The sequence below is a fragment of the Cervus elaphus genome, chromosome 17 (genome assembly GCF_910594005.1).
Source record: "Cervus elaphus chromosome 17, mCerEla1.1, whole genome shotgun sequence".
NCBI classification, from domain to species: Eukaryota; Metazoa; Chordata; class Mammalia; order Artiodactyla; family Cervidae; genus Cervus; species Cervus elaphus.
This window is the reverse complement of record NC_057831.1, coordinates 54902390-54926301: the sequence shown is the minus strand read 5'-3', so window position 1 is coordinate 54926301 and position 23912 is coordinate 54902390. Positions and strand designations below refer to the sequence as shown.

Genomic DNA, 23912 nt, shown 5'->3' with positions numbered 1-23912 from the left:
AAGGCAGGAGGAGAAGGGGATGACAGAGGATGAGATGATTGGGTGGCATCACTGACTCAATGGACATGAGTCTGAGTAAACACCAGGAGTGGTGATGGACAGGGAGGCTTGGCGTGTTGCAGTCCATGGGGTCGCAAAGAGTCAGACACAACTGAGAGACTGAACTGAACTGAAGACTTGTGTAATTTATGTTCACAGTGATTATTTTTAAATATATCAAGAGACCCATGGACCTCCTGAAACTTTGAAGAAAAAATGCAATGACTTTTGAAGCATTTGTGTTGCTTCTACTTTGTTCTAGCAAAGTTCTTGGATGTAATGTTGTTAGAATTTCAAGTAATTACAATATCAAAACTTAAGAAAGGGAAAAGGACTCTAAAATAGTAAAGTTTGAGTAAAATAGCATTGCAATATCACCTTGGAAGAGAGAAAAAATAAAGTCTTTGGGAGTATACTCTTCTCAAAAAAGACAGGGGTAAAACATGAGGGAGGTGCTGAAGGGAAGAGTAATCTTCTATGTTCTGGAATTCTGATAAAGTGCTATCTTGAGCAAAGGCTAAGTTGCAGCATTTTGCATATTTAGCAAGAAGTTGGAGAAATTACCCTGTGTCCCTCTTAAGACTTCTAACTAAATAAATGTTCCCTCCAAATTTTTTGTCATCTTAAGTATCCAAAGTATTTCATATCTTTGGAGTCATAACAATCTACCGGACAACTCACTTGTTTGTTTATTTAATTGCTAACAAATATTTATTGTTATTATCCAGAAATTATTTACAAAAGAAGCCAAAGTAGGACAAAGAACATATAAGGTTCAGATAGGATCTGCAAGTTTACTTACTGCTCTAGCTAGCTCCTAAATCTGCCTGGTCTAAATGTATTGAGTAGATACTGAGTTATCTAAGGTCATAGAGTAATTTGGGTGCTGATTCTCTTCTTGGTCCATGTGATTAATAGAGAAAAGTGTGGAAGAGACATCCCAGATCCCTAAAGGTTTTGAGGGAGATGGAAAATATGAAAAATATGTACATCTGGAAGAGCTGAATAATGTTAAAATCCAACAATCATAAAATTTGGAAAATATATGACTGGTTATCCAACAATTCACAGATCTGGAAGCATCCAGTGTAGAAGGAGTTTTAAAGAATTGTATAAAGCAAGAGGATTTTATAGACCACAGTGAAAGTGGAAGTCACTCAGTTGTGTCTGACTCTTTGCGACCCCATGGACTATACAGTCCATGGAATTTTCCAAGCCAGAATACTGGAGTGGGTAGCCTTTTCCTTCTCCAGGGGATCTTCCCAAGCCAGGGATGGAACCCAGGTCTCCCACATTGCAGGCAGATTTTTTAACCAGCTGAGCCACAAGGGAAGCCCATGAGTACTGGAGTAGGTAGCCTATCCCTTCTCCAGTGGATCTTCCTGACACAGGAATCGAACCAGGGTCTCCTGCATTGCAGGTGAATTCTTTACCAACTGAGCCACCAGGGAAGCCCATAGACTGCAGTGAGCAGGAACAAAGACTCTATCTTGGATGTTTGCTGATTGGTTAAAGCAGGATTGCTTTCTTTACATGGAGCAAAGAACTCTTGCAGCCAGGCCAGGAAACGTGCTGAGCAGCCAAACACTGAATGGCTGACCTTGGCTTTCCTCTTCTTGAACAGCTGAGCATATAAACTTAGTTAAGTTCTGGTTTGCTGATGTGGAGCTTAGCATAAGCAACTCCATCTGGGGCTTAGTCTAGACACTTCAGTGGTAATAATTACTATCTAAAAAAAAAATCACACAGCAACATTTGGTTAGGCAGAGAAATGAGCAATAGAGACAAGCCTAATGACTTCAAAGGAGATCACAATGGTTGGAAGAGCCATGAAGGAGAAAGATTTGAGAATTGTTTCATTTGGGTAGAAGGCTGAAGAGAAGAGTTTATTCCAGGTATGGATAAGTAGCATGCGCCTCAGGCCAGTGTGGTCTGTGATGTGGTTGTGGGTAATGAGGAGAACATTTAGAGTAACCTCTCATTTAGAAGTTTCCCCTTTCAACCCCATATAATGACTTTTAAAAAATATTTATTTATTTTAATTGGAGGATAATTACTTTACAACATTGTGACGGTTCTTGCCAAACGTCAATATGAATCAGTCATAGCCACATGTATGTCCCCCGCTTCCTAAACAACTCTCCCACCTCCCTCCCCACCCCATCCCTCCAGCTTGTCACAGAGCACCAGCACTGGGTGCCCTGCGTCATACATCAAACTCCCACTGGCTCTCTGTTTTACATTTGGTAATGGGTATGTTTCAGGGCTATTCTCTCAAATCATCCCGCCTTCTCCTTCTCCCAGGGTCCAGGAGTCTGTCGTTTGTGTCTGTGTCTCCTTTGCTGTCCTGCACATCAGATTATTGGTACCATCTTTCCAGATTCCATATAATGGACTTTTATTTCAGTCATCACAAACCACACTTTCCAGCTTTTCTTATGGAAAAAAAAAAAAAGAGTCATTAAAAAACAGCCATAGCTTTTATTTTCTTCATATTACTTTCTTGGTGGGGCCTCTACTTAAAACCTATTTACTTATTTTTAAATTTCTATCTTCTAATAGCATTTGTAAAATAAAGGAAATCTAATTCTAACTTCCTGCCCTGATATTTAAGGATGCTAAATGTCAAAGAATAAAACAGTCTGCTGGAGGGAACTTTCCATGAGAAGAAATCCAGCTGTGTCACATGCGATTCCTTTTAGGCCCTTTTTCTACTGTGTGCTCAGAGGCTCAGGTGTGTCTGACTATTTACGACCCCATGGACCATAGCCCACCAGGCTCTCTGTCCATGGGATTTTCCAGGCAGGAATACTAGAGTGGATACTGCTTCATGCCATTTCAATGTGAAGAAGTGTCTTGAAAAGAATAGACTGATAAAAAGAACATATTTATTCCTGCTTCTCCACATTTTTATCAGTTTTATATCTATAATTGTACTTTCCAAAATTTATTTTGCATTGAGCCTAATATAATATACTAATATGGTAAATATACGTCAGATTAATCTTTTTAGTTAACTGCTTTTGTTTCCAAGGTAAAGATTAACTGTGGCTCCTCCTCCATGTAGGAAACAGGCTGCTTCTTTTTCTTCCTGATTGTTTAGTTCTGAAAGAATAGGTTGCCTTTCTGGGAGCTTCTAGCCTGTGGCTTCACCCACAAGCCAGGGAACTTATTAGATTTTCAGTATTCCCAGCATAGCATTAAAAAGAAAGCTGCAAAATAATGAGGGCAGACACCTGGCCATGTGTGCTTTTGTTTACTATTATATCCTCAGAGCATAGCATAGTATATGGCACATAGTAGGTGTTCAGATAATATATGCTGAATGAAAAAATTAATGAATGAAAACTTCTTGAGAAAAAATTTTCAAGCTGTTGAAGTCACAGCATCTAACATTCTACCTGACTCTAGCTGATTGATGTTTAATGATTAATTGGATGAAAAAACAATCATGAGTGAATGAATGCAAGAAATGATCTCCATTGAAAAATGCACACGTGTTCAAAAGGGCTGGGTACTACGTCCCATTTGCTTTTCTCTAACAGAGACTCAAAACTGCAATCTATCCACGGACTCTATTGTCCCAATACAGTCAAGTGAATACACTGCCAGCTTGCCTCGCGAGCGGAGTGCTTGGAAGCCCAGGCTGCAGGCTGCTGGATGAAGTACTTTCCCACTGACTCTTGCACACGTGCAGGGCAGGCTTGGCTCCGCGTCTGTTACTGACGCTCACGGCGCCGTGCCCCGACAGGTACACCTGCTGACTTTTAGCTCCCATGGAGAGTGTCTTTGCAGAGTCCAAGCAAAGATGCCTGTGTTTTCAAGTACTTCTCTGATGTTCAACTGTAAGATGAATGAATGGAACTGGTATTTCTACTAAGAAAAAGAAAAAGATAGAGTGGGTGTCTTTCTCCAAAGCAAGAACCATCGGTCATACTTCTGCCAGAGCTCAGGGCGAGATGCACTTCTGTTCTTACTACGTGGCCTCAGTGTTGATCCAGGTGCTTCCTATTCAGTTATAGAGTCATTTATAGCGGCAGTCCTGGTCTTTTTGGCTCCAGACCCCAAAAGACAGTTTTCATGGGAGACAGTTTTCCACAGACTCAGGTAAGGGGGCACTGGTTTGGGGATGATTCAAGCATTACATCTATTGTACACTTTATTTCTATTATTATTACATCAGGGCTTCCCTTGTGGCTCAGCTGGTGAAGAATCTGCCTGCAATGCGGGAGACCTGGGTTCAGTCCCTGGTTAGGAAGATCCTCTGGAGAAGGGAAAGGCTACCCACTCCAGTATTCTGGCCTAGAAAATTCCCTGGACTGTATAGTCCATGAGGTCGCAAAAAGTTGGACACACCTAGTGACTTTCAATCAACCAATCATTATTACATCAGCTCCACTCCAGATCAACAGGTGTTAGGTCCCAGAGGCTGGGGACCCCTGCTCTCTAGTCAACCTTAAGTTCCCTTTACTTTGACTCCTAATCTATAGGAAAAACCTTCCCAGAAGTAAGGTATCTTATAAAAGCATTGGCATCTAGATCTTTACTATTCAAAAAAATTTTCCTTGAAGGATGTGTAGACCCTAACTGCACTTCTGATCTATATACAGAAAATTAAAGGTATTATATTTTAATTCTTCCATACTAGAGTGTGCTCTTCTTGAGGAAAAATAAAACAAAACAATGTATTCATCTCTTTATTTCTGATAATATAGATGCTCAATGGATGCTTGCTGACTAGTGTGATGAATGGATGGAAAGACAGATGGACAGATGGGAGGGATGTGCATATGTATACCAAAGCCTAGCAGCTTTTACAGGGAAACAGTATGAGAAGGATTCATCTCATTTCTTTGTTGTTGGTCCCAGAAATGTTATGCTAAATAAAATATTTCTCCAGTCCTCAAAGAACTTACAATCTAGCTGATAAGTGATGCAATAGAGTGTTTGCTTGCTGATTAACCTTTGGGAAACACTTCCTATAAATGGAAATTCTAAATTACTTTTGAGAAAGTTGTACCTGACAGGTGATCAAAGCAGCATCTCTCTCTGCGAAGAATAATCAACGTGGCAGGTGAGGTGGTATAGGGAGAGAATTGACTGCCTTTGGCCTCATTTGGGATGAGCCATACTTAAAATGGCATATTTGGTAAGTCAGGGGTGATTCATAGCATTTCAAGAAACCAGCCTGGGATCATTGCCAAGCTAACCAGGAAGCATTTTTTAAATTCAAGAGATTGACATTTGGTCTCTCTTCTTCCAACAAAAAAAGATTCTGTGCTATTAAATGGAGCATTTTTCCTTTCTGTGTTCATGTGAATTTATTGTCTTTTTTGTCCATAATGATAGTAATGGTAATATGTTTTTACTTACATTTTTTGTCTAAAAATTAAGTTTCGTGTATAATTCATGAAATATTTTGATAGAAATATGTGAAAAAAATTGCTCCAAATGAGCAGCCTCAAAATTAGGCAAATTTAGTAACCTCCTTTACGGCAATAATTGAAGGATGCCAGGAAGGCTCTCACACACTCTACCATTGCCCCAAATGTCTAAATTTGTGCACTGAAATCTATACATCTTATTATCTAAGCTTTTCAGGCTTTTGGATGTGTCTTATGAGAGTGATAACAGTTACTGGTATTAACTCATCTTTAAGTTGAATTCTTCAGGTATGTGATGCATGAGCCATCATAACCTAATCATCTTCTCTCCTTCACTCATAAATTGGTCCCAACATTCAGGGAGTTAGAATCTTCAAGGCAGATTTCTAGGCGGCCATGCCAAAGGGGTGAGTTTGAGCTATAAAATGATGTCTCTTTCTCTCCCAGTTCTAAATAGATTCACTCAGAGCTGGCAGAGAACAAGAGATTAACACCTTGATCTCAGTATAAAGCAATGCAAGTGATCACAGGAAAAAAAAAAAATCCCAGTGATAATTTTGTGCTTATCAATGATCAAAACGTTAGTCACTCCAAAGGAAAATATAGCATCATCTGGGCTTTTAACCCTTGCGATAAATGAGTGCTGTAAAGGTAAGGAAAGGCACAAAGAAGGATTCATCTCCATACAAATTGATTTTGTGAGTAAATGCTCCATATCCATTTTGAACATTGTCCTACAGGACTCTAAGGAAATTGAATAAATGTATATGTTTTGCCCTAATGGAACTTCTCATCAAAAGGAAAGTTATATTGTTGAAGGATGAAACCATAAAATACCACTAAGGAACTGAGTAAAAATGTAAAGCAAGAACTAAGAAATACAGAATTAAAAAAAAAAAAATTGGCAAATAACATAGCATAGTATAGTAACTTAGCTGATTTAATACAGCATTTTAAAAGCCTGTTTTTCCATACCATTTTCATGATTTTTTTCTATCATTTCCTACATATGTCTTATATAATTATTGAGATGAGATTTAAATTTCTATTGAAGTATAATTGCTTTACAATGCTGTGTTAGTTTCTGTTCTCTGTGTGTGTATGTTCAGTTGCCAAGTCATGTCTGACTCTTTGCAGCCTCATGGACCGTAGCCTGCCAGGTTCCTCTATGCTTAGAATTTTCCAGGCAAGAGTCCTGGAATGGGTTGCCATTTCTTCTTCCAGGGGATCTTTCCAACCCAGGGACTGAACTCTTATCTCTTGCATCTACTGCATTAGCAGGCAGGTTCGTTACTACTGGGCCACCAGGGAAGCCCGTAGTTTCTGCTATACACCAGAGTGAATCAGCTGTATGTATATATCCCCTCCCTCTTGCACGTCTCTCCCATCCTTCCATTCCCGCCCATCTCGGTCAGCACAGAACAGCGAGCTAAGTTCTCTGTGCTGTAATGCAGGCTTCCACTAGCTATCTATTTTACACGTGGTAGTGTATACACGTCCATCCCACTCTCTCAGTTCATCCCACCATCTCCCCCCCTTCGCTGTGTCCACATTTCCATTCTCCATGTCCATGTCTCTATTCCTTCCCTGAAAATGGATTCATCTGTACCATTCTTTTTTTTTTTTTCATCTGTACCATTCTTGAAGATTCCACAGATATGCGTTAATATAAGATATCTGTTTTCTCTTTCTGAGTTTCTTCAGTCTGTCTGACAGACTCTGGGTCCATCCACATCTCTGCAAGTGACCTAATTTTGTTCCTTTTTATGGCTGAGTAATATTTCATTGTGTATATGCACCACATCTTCTTTATCCATTCCTTTGTTGAAGGCCATTTAGATTGCTACCATGCCCTTGCTATAGTAAACAGTATTGTAATAAACACTGGGGTACATGCATCTTTTTAAATTATTTCTGGCTATGTGCCCAGTAGTGGTATTGCTGGATCATATGGTAGCTCTACTTTCAGTTTTTTAAGGAACCTCCATGCTGTTGTCCATAGTGGCTCTGCCAATTTATATTCCCACCAACAGTGTAGGAGGGTTGCATATTCTCCACACCCGCTCCAGCATTTATCATTTGTAGATTTTTTAATGATGGCCATTCTGACCAGTGTAAGGTAATACCTCACTGGAGTTTTTATTTTCAAATCAAAGCAATATTGACCTTTTAGTCTATATGGAGTCTCTTCTTATTCTCAAGCTTTATTTGGTAAATGCTGGCATAGAATTTTTGTGAATGTCAAATATCACATTAGAAATATTTTTATTATATAAATTAAATAGAGCTTTTAATCTGACTGTCCCACTGATTTATCATACTGAGCCTCCCTGGTTATTGTGGGAGAGCAGTGCTTCTGATGGACCTGTGGGTTGGTTTCCAGGTTAAATGCGAGGCACAGAACCTTTAGTTTCTGTAAGCAAGACGCAGACTCCAGTCCAACCTTCTAGATATGCTGGTCCCAAATCCGCATGTCTCCTTTGTGGTGATATGTTGAACTCAGTCATATTTGTTGAACTCACACTATATACAATATATCAAATATGATGATATAGTGAGGCATAAATATAAGGAAGATTTTTTTTTCTTTTAAGAAGCTTACAATCTCAAGGAAAACAAAGAGAAAGAGTACCCAACATTACTGAAGGACGAGTGCCAAACCCAATACAAACAAACTCTATAGTTTCAAATATTGTACCATACATTTTTACAGTGCTTAATAGAAACAATTCTAAAACTTAACTGATAGAATAACCTAAAGTACCCGCTGAATCAAAATCACCAGCTTGGTCCCAGAAATCTGAACTTTTAGAAAACTCAGCAATGACTCTGATGATCAGCCAGGATTGGCAGCCACAGTTTTAAAGTTTAGCAAAGTGAGGAACATTCTGTTAAAACCATTTTTTACTTCTGCTAAAATAACCACAGTGGTATGGAGGGAAATGCGTTAATGAATGCTAAAGAAGGAAAGGCTTGCGCTCAGGCCAGAGCAGATATTACGAGCTTTAAGGAAAAACAGATGATGTTTAGCGGGAGGATGGAGGGATGTTGTTGATCCCTCTGTTCCTTGTCACCATGAGTGTCCCAGAACCTGGTACCCTCTGCTCATAAGGATATATTGAGGAGGGTCCACATATTACTAGGTGAAGGTCTTGATCATTTTGGGTGAGATTTCTTCTTTTCAGAAACAATTGGAAGAAGCTAGGGCAGTCAACCCTCTGCATCCTCCAGTGAATCAAAAACATTTGGAAAAAAAATTCTAAAGAGTTTCAAAAAGCAAAACCTGAGTTTACCAAGCATGGACAAGCATTTATGTAGCAATTACATTGTATTTACAACTATTTATATGAGATTACATTATATTAAGTTTTATAAGTAATACAGAGATAATTCAAAATATATGGAAAGATGTTTCTAGATTATATACAAATACTACACCATTTATATAAGGACATCAGTGAATTTTGGTATCCATGGGGGTCTTAGAACAAACCCCTCAGGGATATTGAGAAATGACTGTATGCTACAGCCACGGGTGAAGTCAGCCTGTATACAAGGACAACTCATTGACAAGAGTGGATTTGAGAGGCTCACTGAGATTTAGTATAAAAGTTCCAGAGCCCTCCCTTTATAGGAGAGGATGCTCTAAATCTCTCCCAAACTATATACTTATCACTAAACAAACTCATAAATTTGCTCTATTGTCTTCTCTGCTTTGAGTTAAATTTTGTCCTTCTTACACCCTAAACCAATGTAACAATTTATTTATTAAATATTTACTGAGCACTAATTTTGGATTACATATTATTCTCAGCACTTAGGCAATATTAACGAACGAAATAAAGAACCTGTCTATAGTTTGGTGACCAATTGCCCTCATGTACTACAAGCTATTAATAACTGGAAATATTTGCTTGTCTGAGGGTAGGGCAACTATAGTGTTTGCATCTAGTCAGTTAGTCTAGTTTTTTGATTAATATGATCATTCATTTAGTAATGATTTATGGAAGCCCTATAAACTAATAGCATTAATTAATCCATTTAGTGTATGTACTTGTTAGTACATTAATAATGGGCTTTTCCCGCAGATAATAGACTTAACATAGTTCAAATCCCTCTGCTTTGAGGAGGAACTTAAAATGAGAATGAAGAGGTTTACATATTTCAGTTTCCTACAGAAGACTGCCCACTATGTATGTAAGAGAACAAACATTATTTTTACCCTCAGCCATGAGTTAGATTTACTAATGGTTATCCAAAACATGATTTTGAACTATATGAATGTTGTGTTAAATGCTACTCTTTTCCCATTGACTGACATTTCCTTCAGGCCCCCATTAGGTCATCTTGCTCTCTACTTTCTATCTAAGCTTCCTCTACTGGAAGGCTTGTAAATACGTGCTGCATCTGAATGAAGTCATCTAGCTCAAAATCTCATATTCTCTGACACTGTGGGGCTTTGCCTGTCTACATTCCCAGCCTGGTTCTTCAGATCTAATAGCAGTTATTCATGTTTTAATGAGAATTTTACTTAATATATTTCCTGTCTGGACTATGTCTACTTTTTCTATTTCTCCTTGTAGTAAAAATGCCGAGCAGGAAAAGGAGACTTGTAGAGAAGGAAAACGTCTTAGCATGCTGTCACATGCCACAGGTGTGGCCACCAGCTCATCCTGTTTGTTCCAACCCTGCTTTCATTTAATCCTGTCATGCTCTGAAGTTATTGAACTTAAAAAAAAATAATTCTTTAAATCACTTATGTTCCCAATTTGATCTTATCTCTTTTATAGTTCCTATCAATGTGTCGTCTTAATAAATGCCCAAAGAAAAGCCTATTTTTATGTGCTTGGTTCAAGACCTGCTAAAAGTACACCATCACTAGTAGACTTTGACATTCTAATAATTATATTCTTCAGGCTGTAAATTCTCTAGGGAAAAAACCTTTGGTTCATGACTTCATTCCATGCTTTAAAATGAAAGACTCTAAAGTGTTTTTTTCTTCTTGTTGATTATATCAGGCCACATTTATCATACTATAAATTAAAACAAAATTCATGACATGTTTATTGATAAATTCATTTTAAAATAACAATTATAAGTTAATTATATATTAATAGAAATACTATATTTTCATTTAAAAATACTGTATTTTCCAAACGAGAAAAATAATACAGAAGAGTAACATGGCTAGGTTAAGTAAAGTTCTTCTAGAGAGTTTCTCCGAATGTGATCCTCAGACCAGAAAATCACAAATACCTTGAAACTTACTAGAAATACAAATTCATGGGTCTTAACCGAGGCATATTGAATCCTTTGCCAGGGATGGGGCCTAGCAATCTGGGTTTCAACAAATGCTGATGGACACCAATGAGTGGGAACCACTGTCCTAGCAGTCTGTTCTACTCCGGGACAAAGTATATCCCATATTAAGTCAAGAACTGCAGCAAAACGGGCCTTCTTTGAGTCATATAAAACTCTTTCAAAAAAAAAAAACTCTTTCAATTAGAAGGTACAACAAGAAACAGAACTCTGGATAAAAAGGAGATTATTTGGGGACCATCTGTCCCTGGAGAGGTGTGTTGTTTCATGCTAAACAATAACAATGTATGTTGAAACCACTGAGTTTAGGAATGAGGATTTTGGCTGAATTTGGATGAATGCTTGAATGAATTGTGCCACAATCAACTGTGTGTTATGGATACATAGACATTAGAGAACAACAACTCTCAAGCAGTGTTTATGCTATCTTAAATGTATCTAACCCTTTCAAACTTCAGTGAAAATAATTGAGACAAAGATATTAAGGAACTTGGCCAAAAGTCAACAGTGAATGAGTTCCAGAACCTGAACTAGAGATTCAGGACATCTGACCCACAATCTAATACTAATGCTTTCACATATGTCATAAGGCAGTAGCTTCAGAGCCCATGTGATGCAATTTTTACATATTTTAACACAGACTCTTTTCCAAAAAGCAGAGTTGTTCCTCTGCCAGATTTTATTAAGTAACTAAATATCTCCTTTAGAACTGAGTACTGCATTCTGTTCAATGATTAGGAGTGGCAATTTAGTTTCTTTACATGTTATTCAAAACAGAGTTCCAAACAGACAAGACAAGAACAGTTCTCTTCTAGAAAGACAACTTGATACATTAATTGAAGCAATGTTACTGAATCCAAAAGTAATTGTATTCCCAAATACTTAAGAAGAATTAAGAGGGGGATTGTTTTCTTGAATAGAGACATGTAATTCAATGTAATGAGTTAAAAAGGAAAGAAAGGGAAATTAAACTTGGATAAAGGACATCCTGACAGTATATCCCAATGAATAATGGAGCACACTACAAGAGAGACAAAGAAGATCCATTACTTAGGAAGCTGCTTTCTCATGGCAAGATTTCCTGTCATAAAGCTATAGGATGGAAGACTGGTTTTCTGCTTTTATGCCTTATATTTGTATTTGGAATAATATATTTCATAGATCTTGGAAAGGGAAGGGATTCTCTTAAAATAAAGGTCATATATTTGCCACATATTTTAGTGGAACAACACTTCATTAGAGATACATATTACAAATAGGAAAAATTAAAACTATTCATGAAGCTTTTGCTGTAGAAGAATAGTAAGGTTAAAAAGGATCTTGCACAAAACTACAGGGATTTGTCCAAAAAAAATCTCAGCTTGTCAATGAATATTTAACCCTTGCTATAGAAATACAAAGAGAGGAAAAAGCCAAAGTGAAGAGAAGTCAAGACTATGGTAGGAAATTCATACATTGACAGAAAAGACTATGGTAATGAAAGTGCCCTTGCGTTTGTTCATACCATTCTCAGGGAAAAAGCTTTTGCATAGACTCCTGAATCTCAGGTAAGGAAATAATGAAGAATTCCTGTCCATTCAAAGTTATACATTGTGGGTAGACCACCACTGCCACAAACTTTTACCAGAATCAACAACTCAGTGTATCTGGCGAAATCAATAAAATTTATAGAAGAACTTTGAAAAGAAGGGATTTTAGAGGTCATGAAATCATAGATAATAAAACCATAAACTCTGATATAGAAGAAAGCTTAGAGATCCTCTATTAAAATCATTTCCCATTGATTCACACCCCCCCCCTTTTTTTGCCTTGTTCTTTGTTGAACATATTTCTAAACTCTACCATCATACTTTCCTACTTGTTCAAGCAAATAATTCTGAACATAAATTATACTTTGAAGTTTGATTAATGACTCAAAGTTACCAGCCTAAAGGAACATGCATTTAGTTTTCTCTTGCTGTACAATAAATTACCACAAACTTAATGACTTGAAAAATACCTCTTTAGATGCTTATAGTTTCCACGGGTCTGGCCTGTTTTAGCCAGTCCTTACTCAAGCTTGGTGTCAGAAGGCTGATTTCAAGGAAAAAAAAATTATAGGAGAAAAGAGTGTCTTGAATGCTAATTTTGATATATTCTAGTTTTATAATTAACATAAAGTGTTATTTGCTCAGTCATGTCCAAATCTCTGCGACACCATGGACTGTAGCAGACTAGGCTACTCTGTCCATGGAACTCTCCAGGCAAGAATACTGGAGTGGGTTGTTATGTTCTTCTCTAGGCAATCTTCCTGCCCCAGAGATCAAACCCTGCATTGCATGCAGATTCTTTACTATCTGAGCCACCAAGGAAGCCCTTATAATTAATGTGTGTGCCTGCTCAGTCACTTCAGCTATGTCTGACTCTCTGCGACCCTACGGACTGTAGCCCGCTAGGCTCCTCTGTCCATGGGATTCTCCAGGCAAGAATATTGGAGTGAGTTGCCATGCTCTCCTCCAGGGGATCATCCTGACCCAGGATTTTGAAACTGTGTCTCCTGCATGGTAGGCAGATTCTTTTCCTCTAAGCCACCAAGGAAGCCCCAGACAGGAAAAGGATCATGTCAAGGTTATTGTCTTTTAAGTCTGTTTCATTTATTTCCCTACTTTCTTCAAATTAAGTCTGAATTTGGCAATAAGAAGTTCATGATCTGAGCCACAGTCAGCTCCCGGTCTTGTTTTTGCTGACTGGATAGGGCTTCTCCATCTTTGGCTGCAAAGCATATAATCAATCTGGTTTTGGTGTTGACCATCTGGTGATGTCCATGTGTAGAGTCTTCTCTTGTGTTGTTGGAAGAGGGTGTTTGCTATGACCAGTGCGTTCTCTTGGCAGAACTCTATTAGCCTTTGCCCTGCTTCATTCCGTACTCCAAGGCCCAATTTGCCTGTTACTCCAGGTGTTTCTTGACTTCCTACTTTTGCATTCCAGTCCTCTATAATGAACAGGACATCTTTTTGGGGTGTTAATTCTAGAAGGTCTTGTAGGTCTTCATAGAACCATTCAACTTCAGCTTCTTCAGCATTACTGGTAGGGGCATAGACTTGGATTACTGTGATATTGAATGGTTTGCCTTGGAAACGAACAGAGATCATTCTGTCGTTTTTGAGATTGCATCCAAGGACTGCATTTCTGACTCTTGTTGACTATGATGGCTACCCCATTTCTTCTAAGGGATTGCTGCCCACAGTAGTAGATATAATGGTCATCTGAGTTAAATTCACCCATTCCAGTCCATTTTAGTTCTCTGATTCCTAGAATGTCGACATTCACTCTTGCCATCTCCTGTTTGACCACTTCCAATTTGCCTTGATTCATGGACCTAACATTCCAGGTGCCTATGCAACATTGGTCTTTACAGCATCGGACCTTGATTTCATCATCAGTCACATCCACAGCGGGGTGTTGTTTTTGCTTTGACTCCATCTCTTCATTCTTTCTGGAGTTATTTCTCCACTGATCTCCAGTAGCATATTGGGCACCTACTGACCTTGGGAGTTCATCTTTCAGTGTTCTATCTTTTTGCCTTTTCATTGTTCATGGGGTTCTCAAGGCAGGGATACTGAAGTGGTTTGCCATTCCCTTCTCCAGTGAACCACATTTTGTCAGAACTCTCCACTATGCCCCTTGGTCTTGGGTGGCCCTACATGGCATGGCTCATAGTTTCATTGAGTTAGACAAGGCTGTGGTCCATGTGATTAGATTGGTTAGTTAACTAACACACAGTCAGCATTCAGTAAATTGGTATCTATTATTAATCTTTCTTCAGTGGCATTAGTACTGGGGCTTGCCATACCTGTAAGTGACTTTCTCTTCCCCCATTTGCTATAGCAGTCTGCTCTTAACACTAATGATTCCAATCTTTACATTTTTGCTGCCCTTCTTATCACTTTTTTTTTTTAACCTTGCTTGTAAAGCCCAAGGCTCTATTCCTTTTCTTAAAATCTGATAGGACTGATAACCAATCACAGTATTTTCTTGTTTATGCTTGATAACTTAATTACCTCAATCAGGATAATAGGGAGTTACAATGAAATATATTTTCCTCACATAGTTTTTATGCTGTTTGTTACAAATAGGCTATGAATTTCTCTTCCATGCTCCAGGACCCAGACTGATAGAACTTTCTTACTTGAGACATTGCTGATCTCAAAGGAACGTAATGGAAACACTGGATGGCTCATGTACCTTCTGCTCAGATATGATGCTCGTATGTCCTGGGCGCTCTAAATTATATGACCGAGTAAAAATAATGGGGCAGAATTCACTGCCTTTCCACAGAGAAAAGTGGCAAATATTTTAGTATAATCAATTACATTTTAGTGGTCATCTTTGTAGTTTGACTGTTTTCAGCTGTCAGGCCCATTTTTTCTTTATGTTCAAGGGCTGTTCTATGGCTATCACGCTGTGTTTCATGATGCTTTGTGGAAGGTGTAATAGTCATCATTTTTTATAATTTAATCTCAGAAATACATTATTTTAAAATTGCAACCAAAACATTCTGAAAATATTATTTGATTATTTTAAAATAATCTTTATTCTGAAATCTACTCTGAATATATGTAACCCATTTTTATTTGCTGGCAAACCATAGCAACACTTTATTCAAAATATTTCAAAAGCAAGAAGGTAATTGTTTAGAAATCAAATTATTTAATCACATCTATTTAAAAGTAAAGTGAGTCAAAAATACATATACTCTGTAATACTTTTAATAGTTTATACTTTAAAAATTTATTTCCAGATTTCAGAGAAATTACATCATTTCCTATGATCAGTAATAGATTGCACTCTTATGTCTATTGCATTGCCTGAAGAAACAGAAAATACACTGTAACATAAATGTCTCTATAATGCAAGCATTTTTATATATTTTGTTTCTTTATATCAAATTAGAATTACACATTTCAGAATATTAGCGCATAATTTAGCCACAAAATGATGTACTATTACACTAACAATATACTGATCATGAATGAGGTTATGCTCCAAAATGACTTATAACAAACATTTTTATTTTTTATTTTTTTTTATTAGTTGGAGGCTAACCATTTTACAATATTGTAGCGGTCCTTGTCACACATTGACATGAATCAGCCATGGATTTACATGTATTCCCCATCATTTTCAAAGTATCATGCAAGACAATTATTTGACAATATAAAGTTTTCTCTGTGAAGTCTTGAACGTTTCCTTAGTTTTATCTGAGATACAGAGGCCCTCTTGTGGTGACATCTAGGCATTTGCAGTGACTGTTTTTTAAGTTTCAACTTGTCTGGCACAGACATGGCTTTTCAAGTGGATTAAGTCCTGGGTCATTTAAAATTTTTGAGGTCTTCACCATGGACAAAAATGGCCAAAAAGATGTCTACAAAGAATATAATATAGTTCATTCAAACTTTTTAGTACACCTACTAAAATGAAATATAAATCTGCTCTTTAAATTGAGAGAAAAGATGAAAAATACCAGTTCACAGTGTATGATTGGGTGTGTAGTCTATCAACAGAACCAAATTTAGAGGTGTACAATACTCAGCTTTCAGGGGAGTCGGTTTATCTCTGTGATTTTGGCATGACTGTTTCTGGTAACACAGATGATAAAACTCAATATTTTGTTCCTCTGGGTCAAATGCTCCTGCTCTGTTTTCTTCTTTTTTCCTCCTGTGTTACTCTAGGGTCTGTGCTAACCATGAAAAATGAAAATAATAATTGAGAGAGTACTTTGAGCAGGAATTATGTAGAATGGGCAGTGTCCTTCAGCGTCCCTATATGTAGACATCCCTTGAGATATTCACTGAGAATATAGATTCTTCAGGTCTGTAGCCAAAATTTCTGACTTAGGGGACTGAGTTGTGGTCCTGTGAAACTGAATCTTAATACCCATTCCAGATTTGTTTAGATCCATTTGGCTACGAGAATAATTCTTAGCCTTGGCTATAGAACCAACTGAGGAACTTTAAAATTCTGATTCCTAGGACTCACTCAAGATTACTTCAATCAGGATTTCTCAGAATGGGTCCAGGCACCTCCTGCTGATTCTAAACATGCAGCTCATTTGAGAAGCACTGGATTAGAGCCCAGAAGCATGGGTGTGCTGTAGGCCGAACAGCCTGGGGCCACCAGGCACCCACTTAAAGTTCAACAAAGTTGGGTTGGTTGTCTCATTGCAGTGAGGGAGATTGCACAGTGAAGGGACAGTGGTGTCTCACTGAGGAAAGGCAAAAACGGGGTTATTTTAGGTCACGGGTATAGGGTGGGGTTGAGTGTTTTGTTAGACTCAAAGCAAAACAGCTTGTATAAAGAGATCAACATCAGGTCTGCACTGCAAAGTGCACCCACAGTCCTGTTTCCTTGGAAACACTAACGTTGAGACAGAGGGGAGATGTTGTATCCAGACTGTATCCTTTATCAGGGGCTTGGCACACACGTTGTCAATCGAGACCATTTTTCTGTGTCAAAGTGACTTACATCCTCCAGGCAAGAGAGGGATATTTCCTTCTTACTGATATGATATCCAACAGCCAAGCTTCTGATAGTCTGTGATTTTGGATATCAAAGTTTCTCAGTATATAAGAAAGCAGCAGTCCCTCAAAGAGGACCCTTTACAGCTGCAGTATATTTAGTGGAGAAATATTGAATCCTTTGCAACTGGTTTCATCTGTATCAGTTATTCCAGCTTGATGAAGGACAGAGCAGAGTCTGATCTAAATTTTACCTTTTCAGACAGAACATTGGCCCCAACTCTGTTGCTTCCAGAAGGATGATGGTACAAGAAGAGGGCCCAGGCATGACAGTGTATAGATATGATTCATGCATTAATTCGGCAGAGACTTATTGAGTCCCTACTACGTGCTGGGACCTGTGCAGGGTACTGGAAATTCCACAATGAACAAAACTCGGTCTCTTCCCTCAAGAAACTTACAGACTCGTAGAAAAAACAGACAAATAGGTGAATACAACAGAGTATAGGTACTGTAACTAGACCTAAGTCTAGGCTACCAAGCACAGTTAACTGCGTCTTGGTGGTTCAAGGGACTGGAAAAAGTTTACCCCAGGTTACGGAAGAGAGAGGGCTATGGGGGGGGAAGGGGGCAAGGGAGTCAAGGGCAAAATGTTGGAGGCAGAGGAAAAGGACTTTGAAAACAGTATCATCTAGGCTCGGATCCAGGCTCTAGCACTGTCTGGGTATCACTGAACTGCAGTTTTCCCATCTGTAAAATAAGGCTACCAAACAGAGACACATTCAGTAAGTGCCAGACAGAGTTCTGAGTAATAAAATTACATCAGTGAGCAGAAGAAACAAGCCCCCTGACCCTTGAATCACATGCACCAGGGTGGAGGTTTACAAAAATAATAACTATAATTGAAGTATAAATTGTTTAGTATATTAGGTAATAAAGGCAGACTGGAGAAAATTGAAAGTGCCAGTGGAGGACATGAGAGAGAATGGTGAGTGGAGGTTTAAGGATGTGAAGTCAGTCAAAACCCTTTGACATAGTCTAGGGCCATACTGATGAGGTTAGAGACAAGAAGCTAGTTTGACTAAGCTACAGGGGAAACCTGAGATCTGCGTCAGACACTATTTCGACCTCACTTGACACTTCCCTTTCTTCGGAACTACTGCTTTTTTTAAATTCGGGGAGCCTATGTACCTTAGATGAAGTCCTCATTCCATACACAGCAATGATGCCCAAGACTTCATTGCTAAATGGTCTTGTTTTGCAGCCATTATTTTCAAGGGCTCTCTGTGTGTCTGAATAGCTAGTTATGGTAATATGGCTCTAACTATTGGTGATTACTGATATCTACTGCAAATAGCCCAGTATTTGGGCATCACCAGTTTGTGTTAGGTAAATATGCAATATTATCTTAATCTGTCAGTCTCTTAAGTCTAAGAGAACATTTAACTAACTGAGCTGGGACACATATCAATAATCAGAACCCATCCCACCTCCTGGCCCTTTTCCCATCCCCATCCTCAAAACTGGTATCTGTTTGTACCACTGATATGAATTAGAAATATTGTTTTTCCAAATGAGAAGTAGGAATAGAGAAAGTTTAGGGAAAATATATATATATCCATTTCCCTTCTTTATGCTCCTCAGGTAATAGCCGCATGGTGTGGTGGGAGCCAGGCCAACAACCTCCCTTTGGATCCTGTGTCACTCAATTGTGACATTAATCAAGGCACTCAATCTTTATAATCTCATTTCCTCTCTCGTAGAACTGGGCTGTGTACCTTCCTTTTAGGGCACTGGAAGAATTAAAGAAGTAAATACTTGCAAAGGACTAAGCCAAAAGAGCCTGGTTCATTACAGGCAATGAACAATATATTGATCTCATTCCTTGGTTCTTCTTTTGTTGTTGTTAACCCATAAAGCATAACTGTCTCTTACTCTATTTCTCTATTCCTGGCATTAAACAGATTGCCTGACCCAGGGTCTGTATCCAGTAGTACATATATACTGAATAAATGGATTTAACATTTTTTCATTGAAAGTTAGCTTTATTTGCAAAGGTCTCTGACATCCTGGAATCTGCCCATGCCTGCTATATTACTTCCCTTCATATATTTTTTTTTAAACTGGAAATGAAAATAGGATATGATCTACTCATTCATAGAAGAAATATTGTAAAAGATTTAAGCCAATATCTCTTTTTTCCAATAGAGCAATTAAAGACAATCCAAAGCCTTACCTAGGGTGTAGAATTTCATGTTATTCACCTCAAAGTGATTAATTTATATAAACTAATATGAATTTATATAAAAGTAATTAATTAATCAATTAAATTAAATGAAAATTAATCAAATTATTAATTTATATAAATAAACTTAAATATGCTGTTTTCCTATGAATCTTCATAACCTGACAATTAGAATATAAATGGCAATTTAGCAATGTGTATCAAGAGGCTTAAAAGTGTTCCTAGTAAGTAATTCCATTTCCAAAAATGTATCCTAATGAAATAATTTATATACACATGTAGAAAATGATCATGGATCATTTTTTGAAAAGAAGGAAATCATCTGAATATCCAACAAGAGAAGAAAGGATAAATGAATTAAGGTAACCAATTATAATCCTCTTAATTACATGCTTAGAAAAAATTAATATGTATGTTCACCAATAGATATCTACAGAAAGTTAATAAAAACCCTGTTCATAAGAGGTGCAAACTGGAATCTACTGAAATGCCTAGTTACAGTGAAATGGGTATGTAACTTATAGTATCAGCATATAATGGAATAGTATTTATTAATGAGAAGGAGCAAGCCATTGCCACACAAACAACATGAATGAATTTCAACAAAGTAAATTTGAATTCAAAAGCCAGACATAAAAGAATATATAATGTATTATTCCACTTTTTAAATTTTTTTAAAAATGGATAATACTAAAATTAATTTACGCTCTGACTATGAAGTGAGATAGTTATTAAAACATTTAAAGATACTGGAAAATGCTCATAATTTAATAAAAGACAATAACATTTAAAAGTGTATATATGATCCCCATTCTGCAATAAAAAAAGTTGCTGTGAGAAATATCAGTCAGGATCTCAATAGGAAACATATGACACACTCCAGTTAGGATAATTAGAGGAGGCTTTGTCTTAAAAGCCTGGGCAGAGTGTGGGGACCACAGGGACAGTGATGCAATAGAGTTGTTACTGCCGCAGACCTGCTGAGACATGAGCAGGAGAGGCTCCCAATGCCAGGAGAGAGCTCTTCGTAGAGCAGAGGGTCAGTGGCCCTTGGGCTGCAGCCCAAGGCTGCAGTGAATTCAAGGGAGGAAGAAGGGGAACGTTTAACTGGTTCTCCTCCATCCTCCCAGCCCCCCACTGGGGCTCGCTGTTAACCGTGAAGCCAGAGCGTCATGGCTGGGGTCCTCACAGGCCGGCCCAGCAGAGGGGGCGCGGGGTGCATGGGGAGGGTGAGTCTGATTGCTACGGGAGAGGAGGGGCGACAGGAGACCCATCTTGCTCTTTATGTACCTGTGTGTTATTACACTACTGCAATAATACCCACGTGTTTTAATTCTCGGGGAAATGTGTGTCAGAGTGTGTGAAGGGATGTGTGCCTGTGAGGTTATGAATGTAAAGGAGTGTATGTGTGTGTGAGAGAGAGAGCAGGAGGGTATGTGTGAGTGTGGGCGTGAAGGTATACAGGCGATGTGAGATGGTGCATTTGTGGGTGCATCTGTGGGGCGTGAGTGTTAATGAGTGTGTGTGTGCATGTGTTGCTGCAGGGAGGTGTGGATGTGTTTGTGAAAGCACGTGTGTGAGAGTGTGCAAGTGGACCTGAGGTGGGATGTGTGTAAGGTTGTCTATGGCGGGGAGTTGTATGTGAAAAAGTGTGTTAGTGTGGGAGGCTGTGTGTGAGAGTGTGTGAACGCATGTGAGAATGTACAGGTGGATGCGAGTTTTTGTTCCTGTAAGGGGCAGACATGTTTGTGACAGGTGTGTGGGAGGGGATGTGTGCGTTTATATGAGTGAGTGTCCTTGTGGGGGTGTAAGGACATAGAGAGTGTGTGTGAGATGTGTATGAGTGAGGAGGAGGCAGGTGAGTAAGACTCTGTGTGAAGAGATTTGTGTGTATTAGCACGCGTGTGTGCATATGCATGCACATAGGTGTATTTATATATTGATACATCTGTTTCCTTCAAGGAAAAAAGAAAACTGGAAGAAAATATTTTCATAATAGTAATCTCTAGTGGTGGAATAAGAGGCAAATCTAATTTTCTTGACTATTCTGTTATTTTGTAGTCAAAAAAACAATGCACATTTCAGTTTGTTTCCCTCATTCCCAGAGCACATGGAAAATATTGCACTTTTCTGGAAATATGTAAAATAATAAAAAATCTTGACTGTTATAAGGTTTCCTGATAGGAATGTTTTTGAAAACACAGTATACTTAGAATGCGAATTAGCTACTTGAAGTTCTGAGTGACTTGTTTACTTTTATGTAGCTAATAATAAAAAGGAATTCTGTATATCATATATATATATGTATGTATGTATTGCCTTTAACTTAACAAGCTACCTCAGCTATTAAAATATACACAGGGCAAACTCTATTACAAATGCTATTAAGTTTGGCTTAAGACAGTCTCACTTGCAGAACATACATTACTGAACCCTGAGCAAGGACTCAAACCTGCAGATGCTTTTTATTATCTGACTAGTGCTTCTCTGCTTGTCTCAATATTGCATCTATCAAACAGTTCACTTCAAACAACATTATTGGGAAACTGCTAGTAAAATGTTGACCGAAACCATCTTCAAACCAACTACGACCCTTTTTCTAGGGCTAAAGCAAGAGCAGCTGGGCTTAATTCAGCCACCTCAGACCATTGCTGTGGTTCAGTGAACACTTTATTCTCCCACTTGAATTTGAGCTCTTCTGCAAGATCGTTCCTGCCGATCTTGCGGAGATGGCGAGCCAGGAGGCGAAGCTTGTCGGTGGAATTTGGGAGTGATCTTTTCCAAAAACAGAGAAGTTCGTGGGTCTGTTCTGTGAGGTCATCGGGGCTCTTCAGCTTGATGAGCTGGATGGTGCTGCGACGAAGAGGGAGCGAGGAGGAGAGGCACAGGGCGTTCTCCTCTGAGAGCTCGTCCGCCAGCCAGTAGAGCAAGTTGTCCCACAGGGCTGCTGCCAGGCACACGGGGGACACCCGGAGTTAGCACCCTTTCCTGGGGCGTGCTCACCCAACCCTCCACCTATTCACAGGAAACCTACTCAGCCTCTGGTTTGGCCTCTTGGCAGCAGAAAGGTACTGGCCCACCCAGACAGACAGCTGAGAGCCTTTGGGATCTTCTTCTGAGGGAACCACCCATTGCAGAGTTAGAAATGCTTCTCCAATGTTAACTTGCCTGAGATCAAGGCAGGCTTGTTAACATGGTGCTCGTGTCCCCACCCTGGATAGTCTAAATAAGACTAGGATATGGGCAAAACTTAGCGTTTTTAGTAAGCACCCAGATGATGCTGATGCTGAGGTCCCCAACCACATTTGTGTAGCACTATGTGAGAAGATATTTTTAGGTACAAAAAATACTTCTCTTAATTAGTGCTAACCTAATACATAAATTATAACGGCAGTTCGGCAATCCTCACACCCCAGTCCCCCAACTACATACATACATGCATGCGCACGCACACACACACACACACACCCCAAGATCCACTCTCCAAAGATCAGTTCTATAGAAGGTCCATGGCATGTCCTTCCCTTGGCCTCTGGACTATTTAGAACCATAAACATCTCTGAATATATCCTATATGTTCAGCTTACCCTTTCCCTTACCCTGTGACTTCTGTCTACCACTTAAATTTCTATTTCTCTTTCCAAGTTTCTATTGTTATTGTGACTTATTTTATTGTGTAGCCCTCACTCTCAGAAAACCCCTCGGACCCCACCATCTCTCTCCTTCCTTCTCTAAGTTCTAACCTGCATCACAGTCACTTTCTCCCACTCATGCGAAAGTCTGCACCAGTTTCCCTGGTTGGGTGTCAGAAAAGAGCTCTCAGACGTCTGCCACGTTTAACTTTATCCTATCTACCTCCTCACATAGATTGCACCTGCTTTTACACTATAAATCATACCACTTTTCTGTGAGAGCTACTCGGGAAATGGAGCCAACACATCCATCCTCCCCACTGTCACTTTCATACCAACATTCCGCTTCCTTCCTGCAATATATTCATTTTAATGCCCATGCTACCTGAGTAGGCCTTCATCTCCCTGAATGCGTCATCTCTCTCTTGCCATTGGCAGGCCCTGTCATCAGCTATCCTGTTGATAACTATTTGCACCTCTGACCTCCTCATTTCTAAATCTTGTCAACATCACTGACCTGTGTGATGACTCCATATTAGAAACTGACTTCCATGGCCAATCCTTACATTTCATCACCAGCCAGAATTATTCTGTCTCCTTGGCTTCACCTGCTCAGTATTATTGCTAACCACTGCCCCCTAAACCTCCACAGCTTTTATTCCTTTGCTCCTATGTAATATGCTTCTTGCCCCATTGCTAACACAGCAAGCTCTTTGATGCCCACACCATTCCATCATGTCTGCCTCTGAACACATAACTACCCGTAACAGTCAGCTCTGCGTGTCAATAATGGGCT

General features: G+C 38.9%; 1 protein-coding gene across 1 annotated transcript in view; it reads right to left on the bottom strand.

The window, feature by feature from the left end:
* Positions 1-22042: 22042 nt before the first annotated feature.
* The window catches only part of DTHD1 (death domain containing 1), a 76961-nt gene continuing 75091 nt past the window's right edge, over positions 22043-23912 (bottom strand). Inside the window, exon 10 of the mRNA XM_043871241.1 lies at positions 22043-22431. Within this exon, the coding sequence (XP_043727176.1) occupies positions 22070-22431 (362 nt within the window). The 3' untranslated portion in view covers positions 22043-22069. The remainder of the gene's footprint in view (positions 22432-23912) is intronic.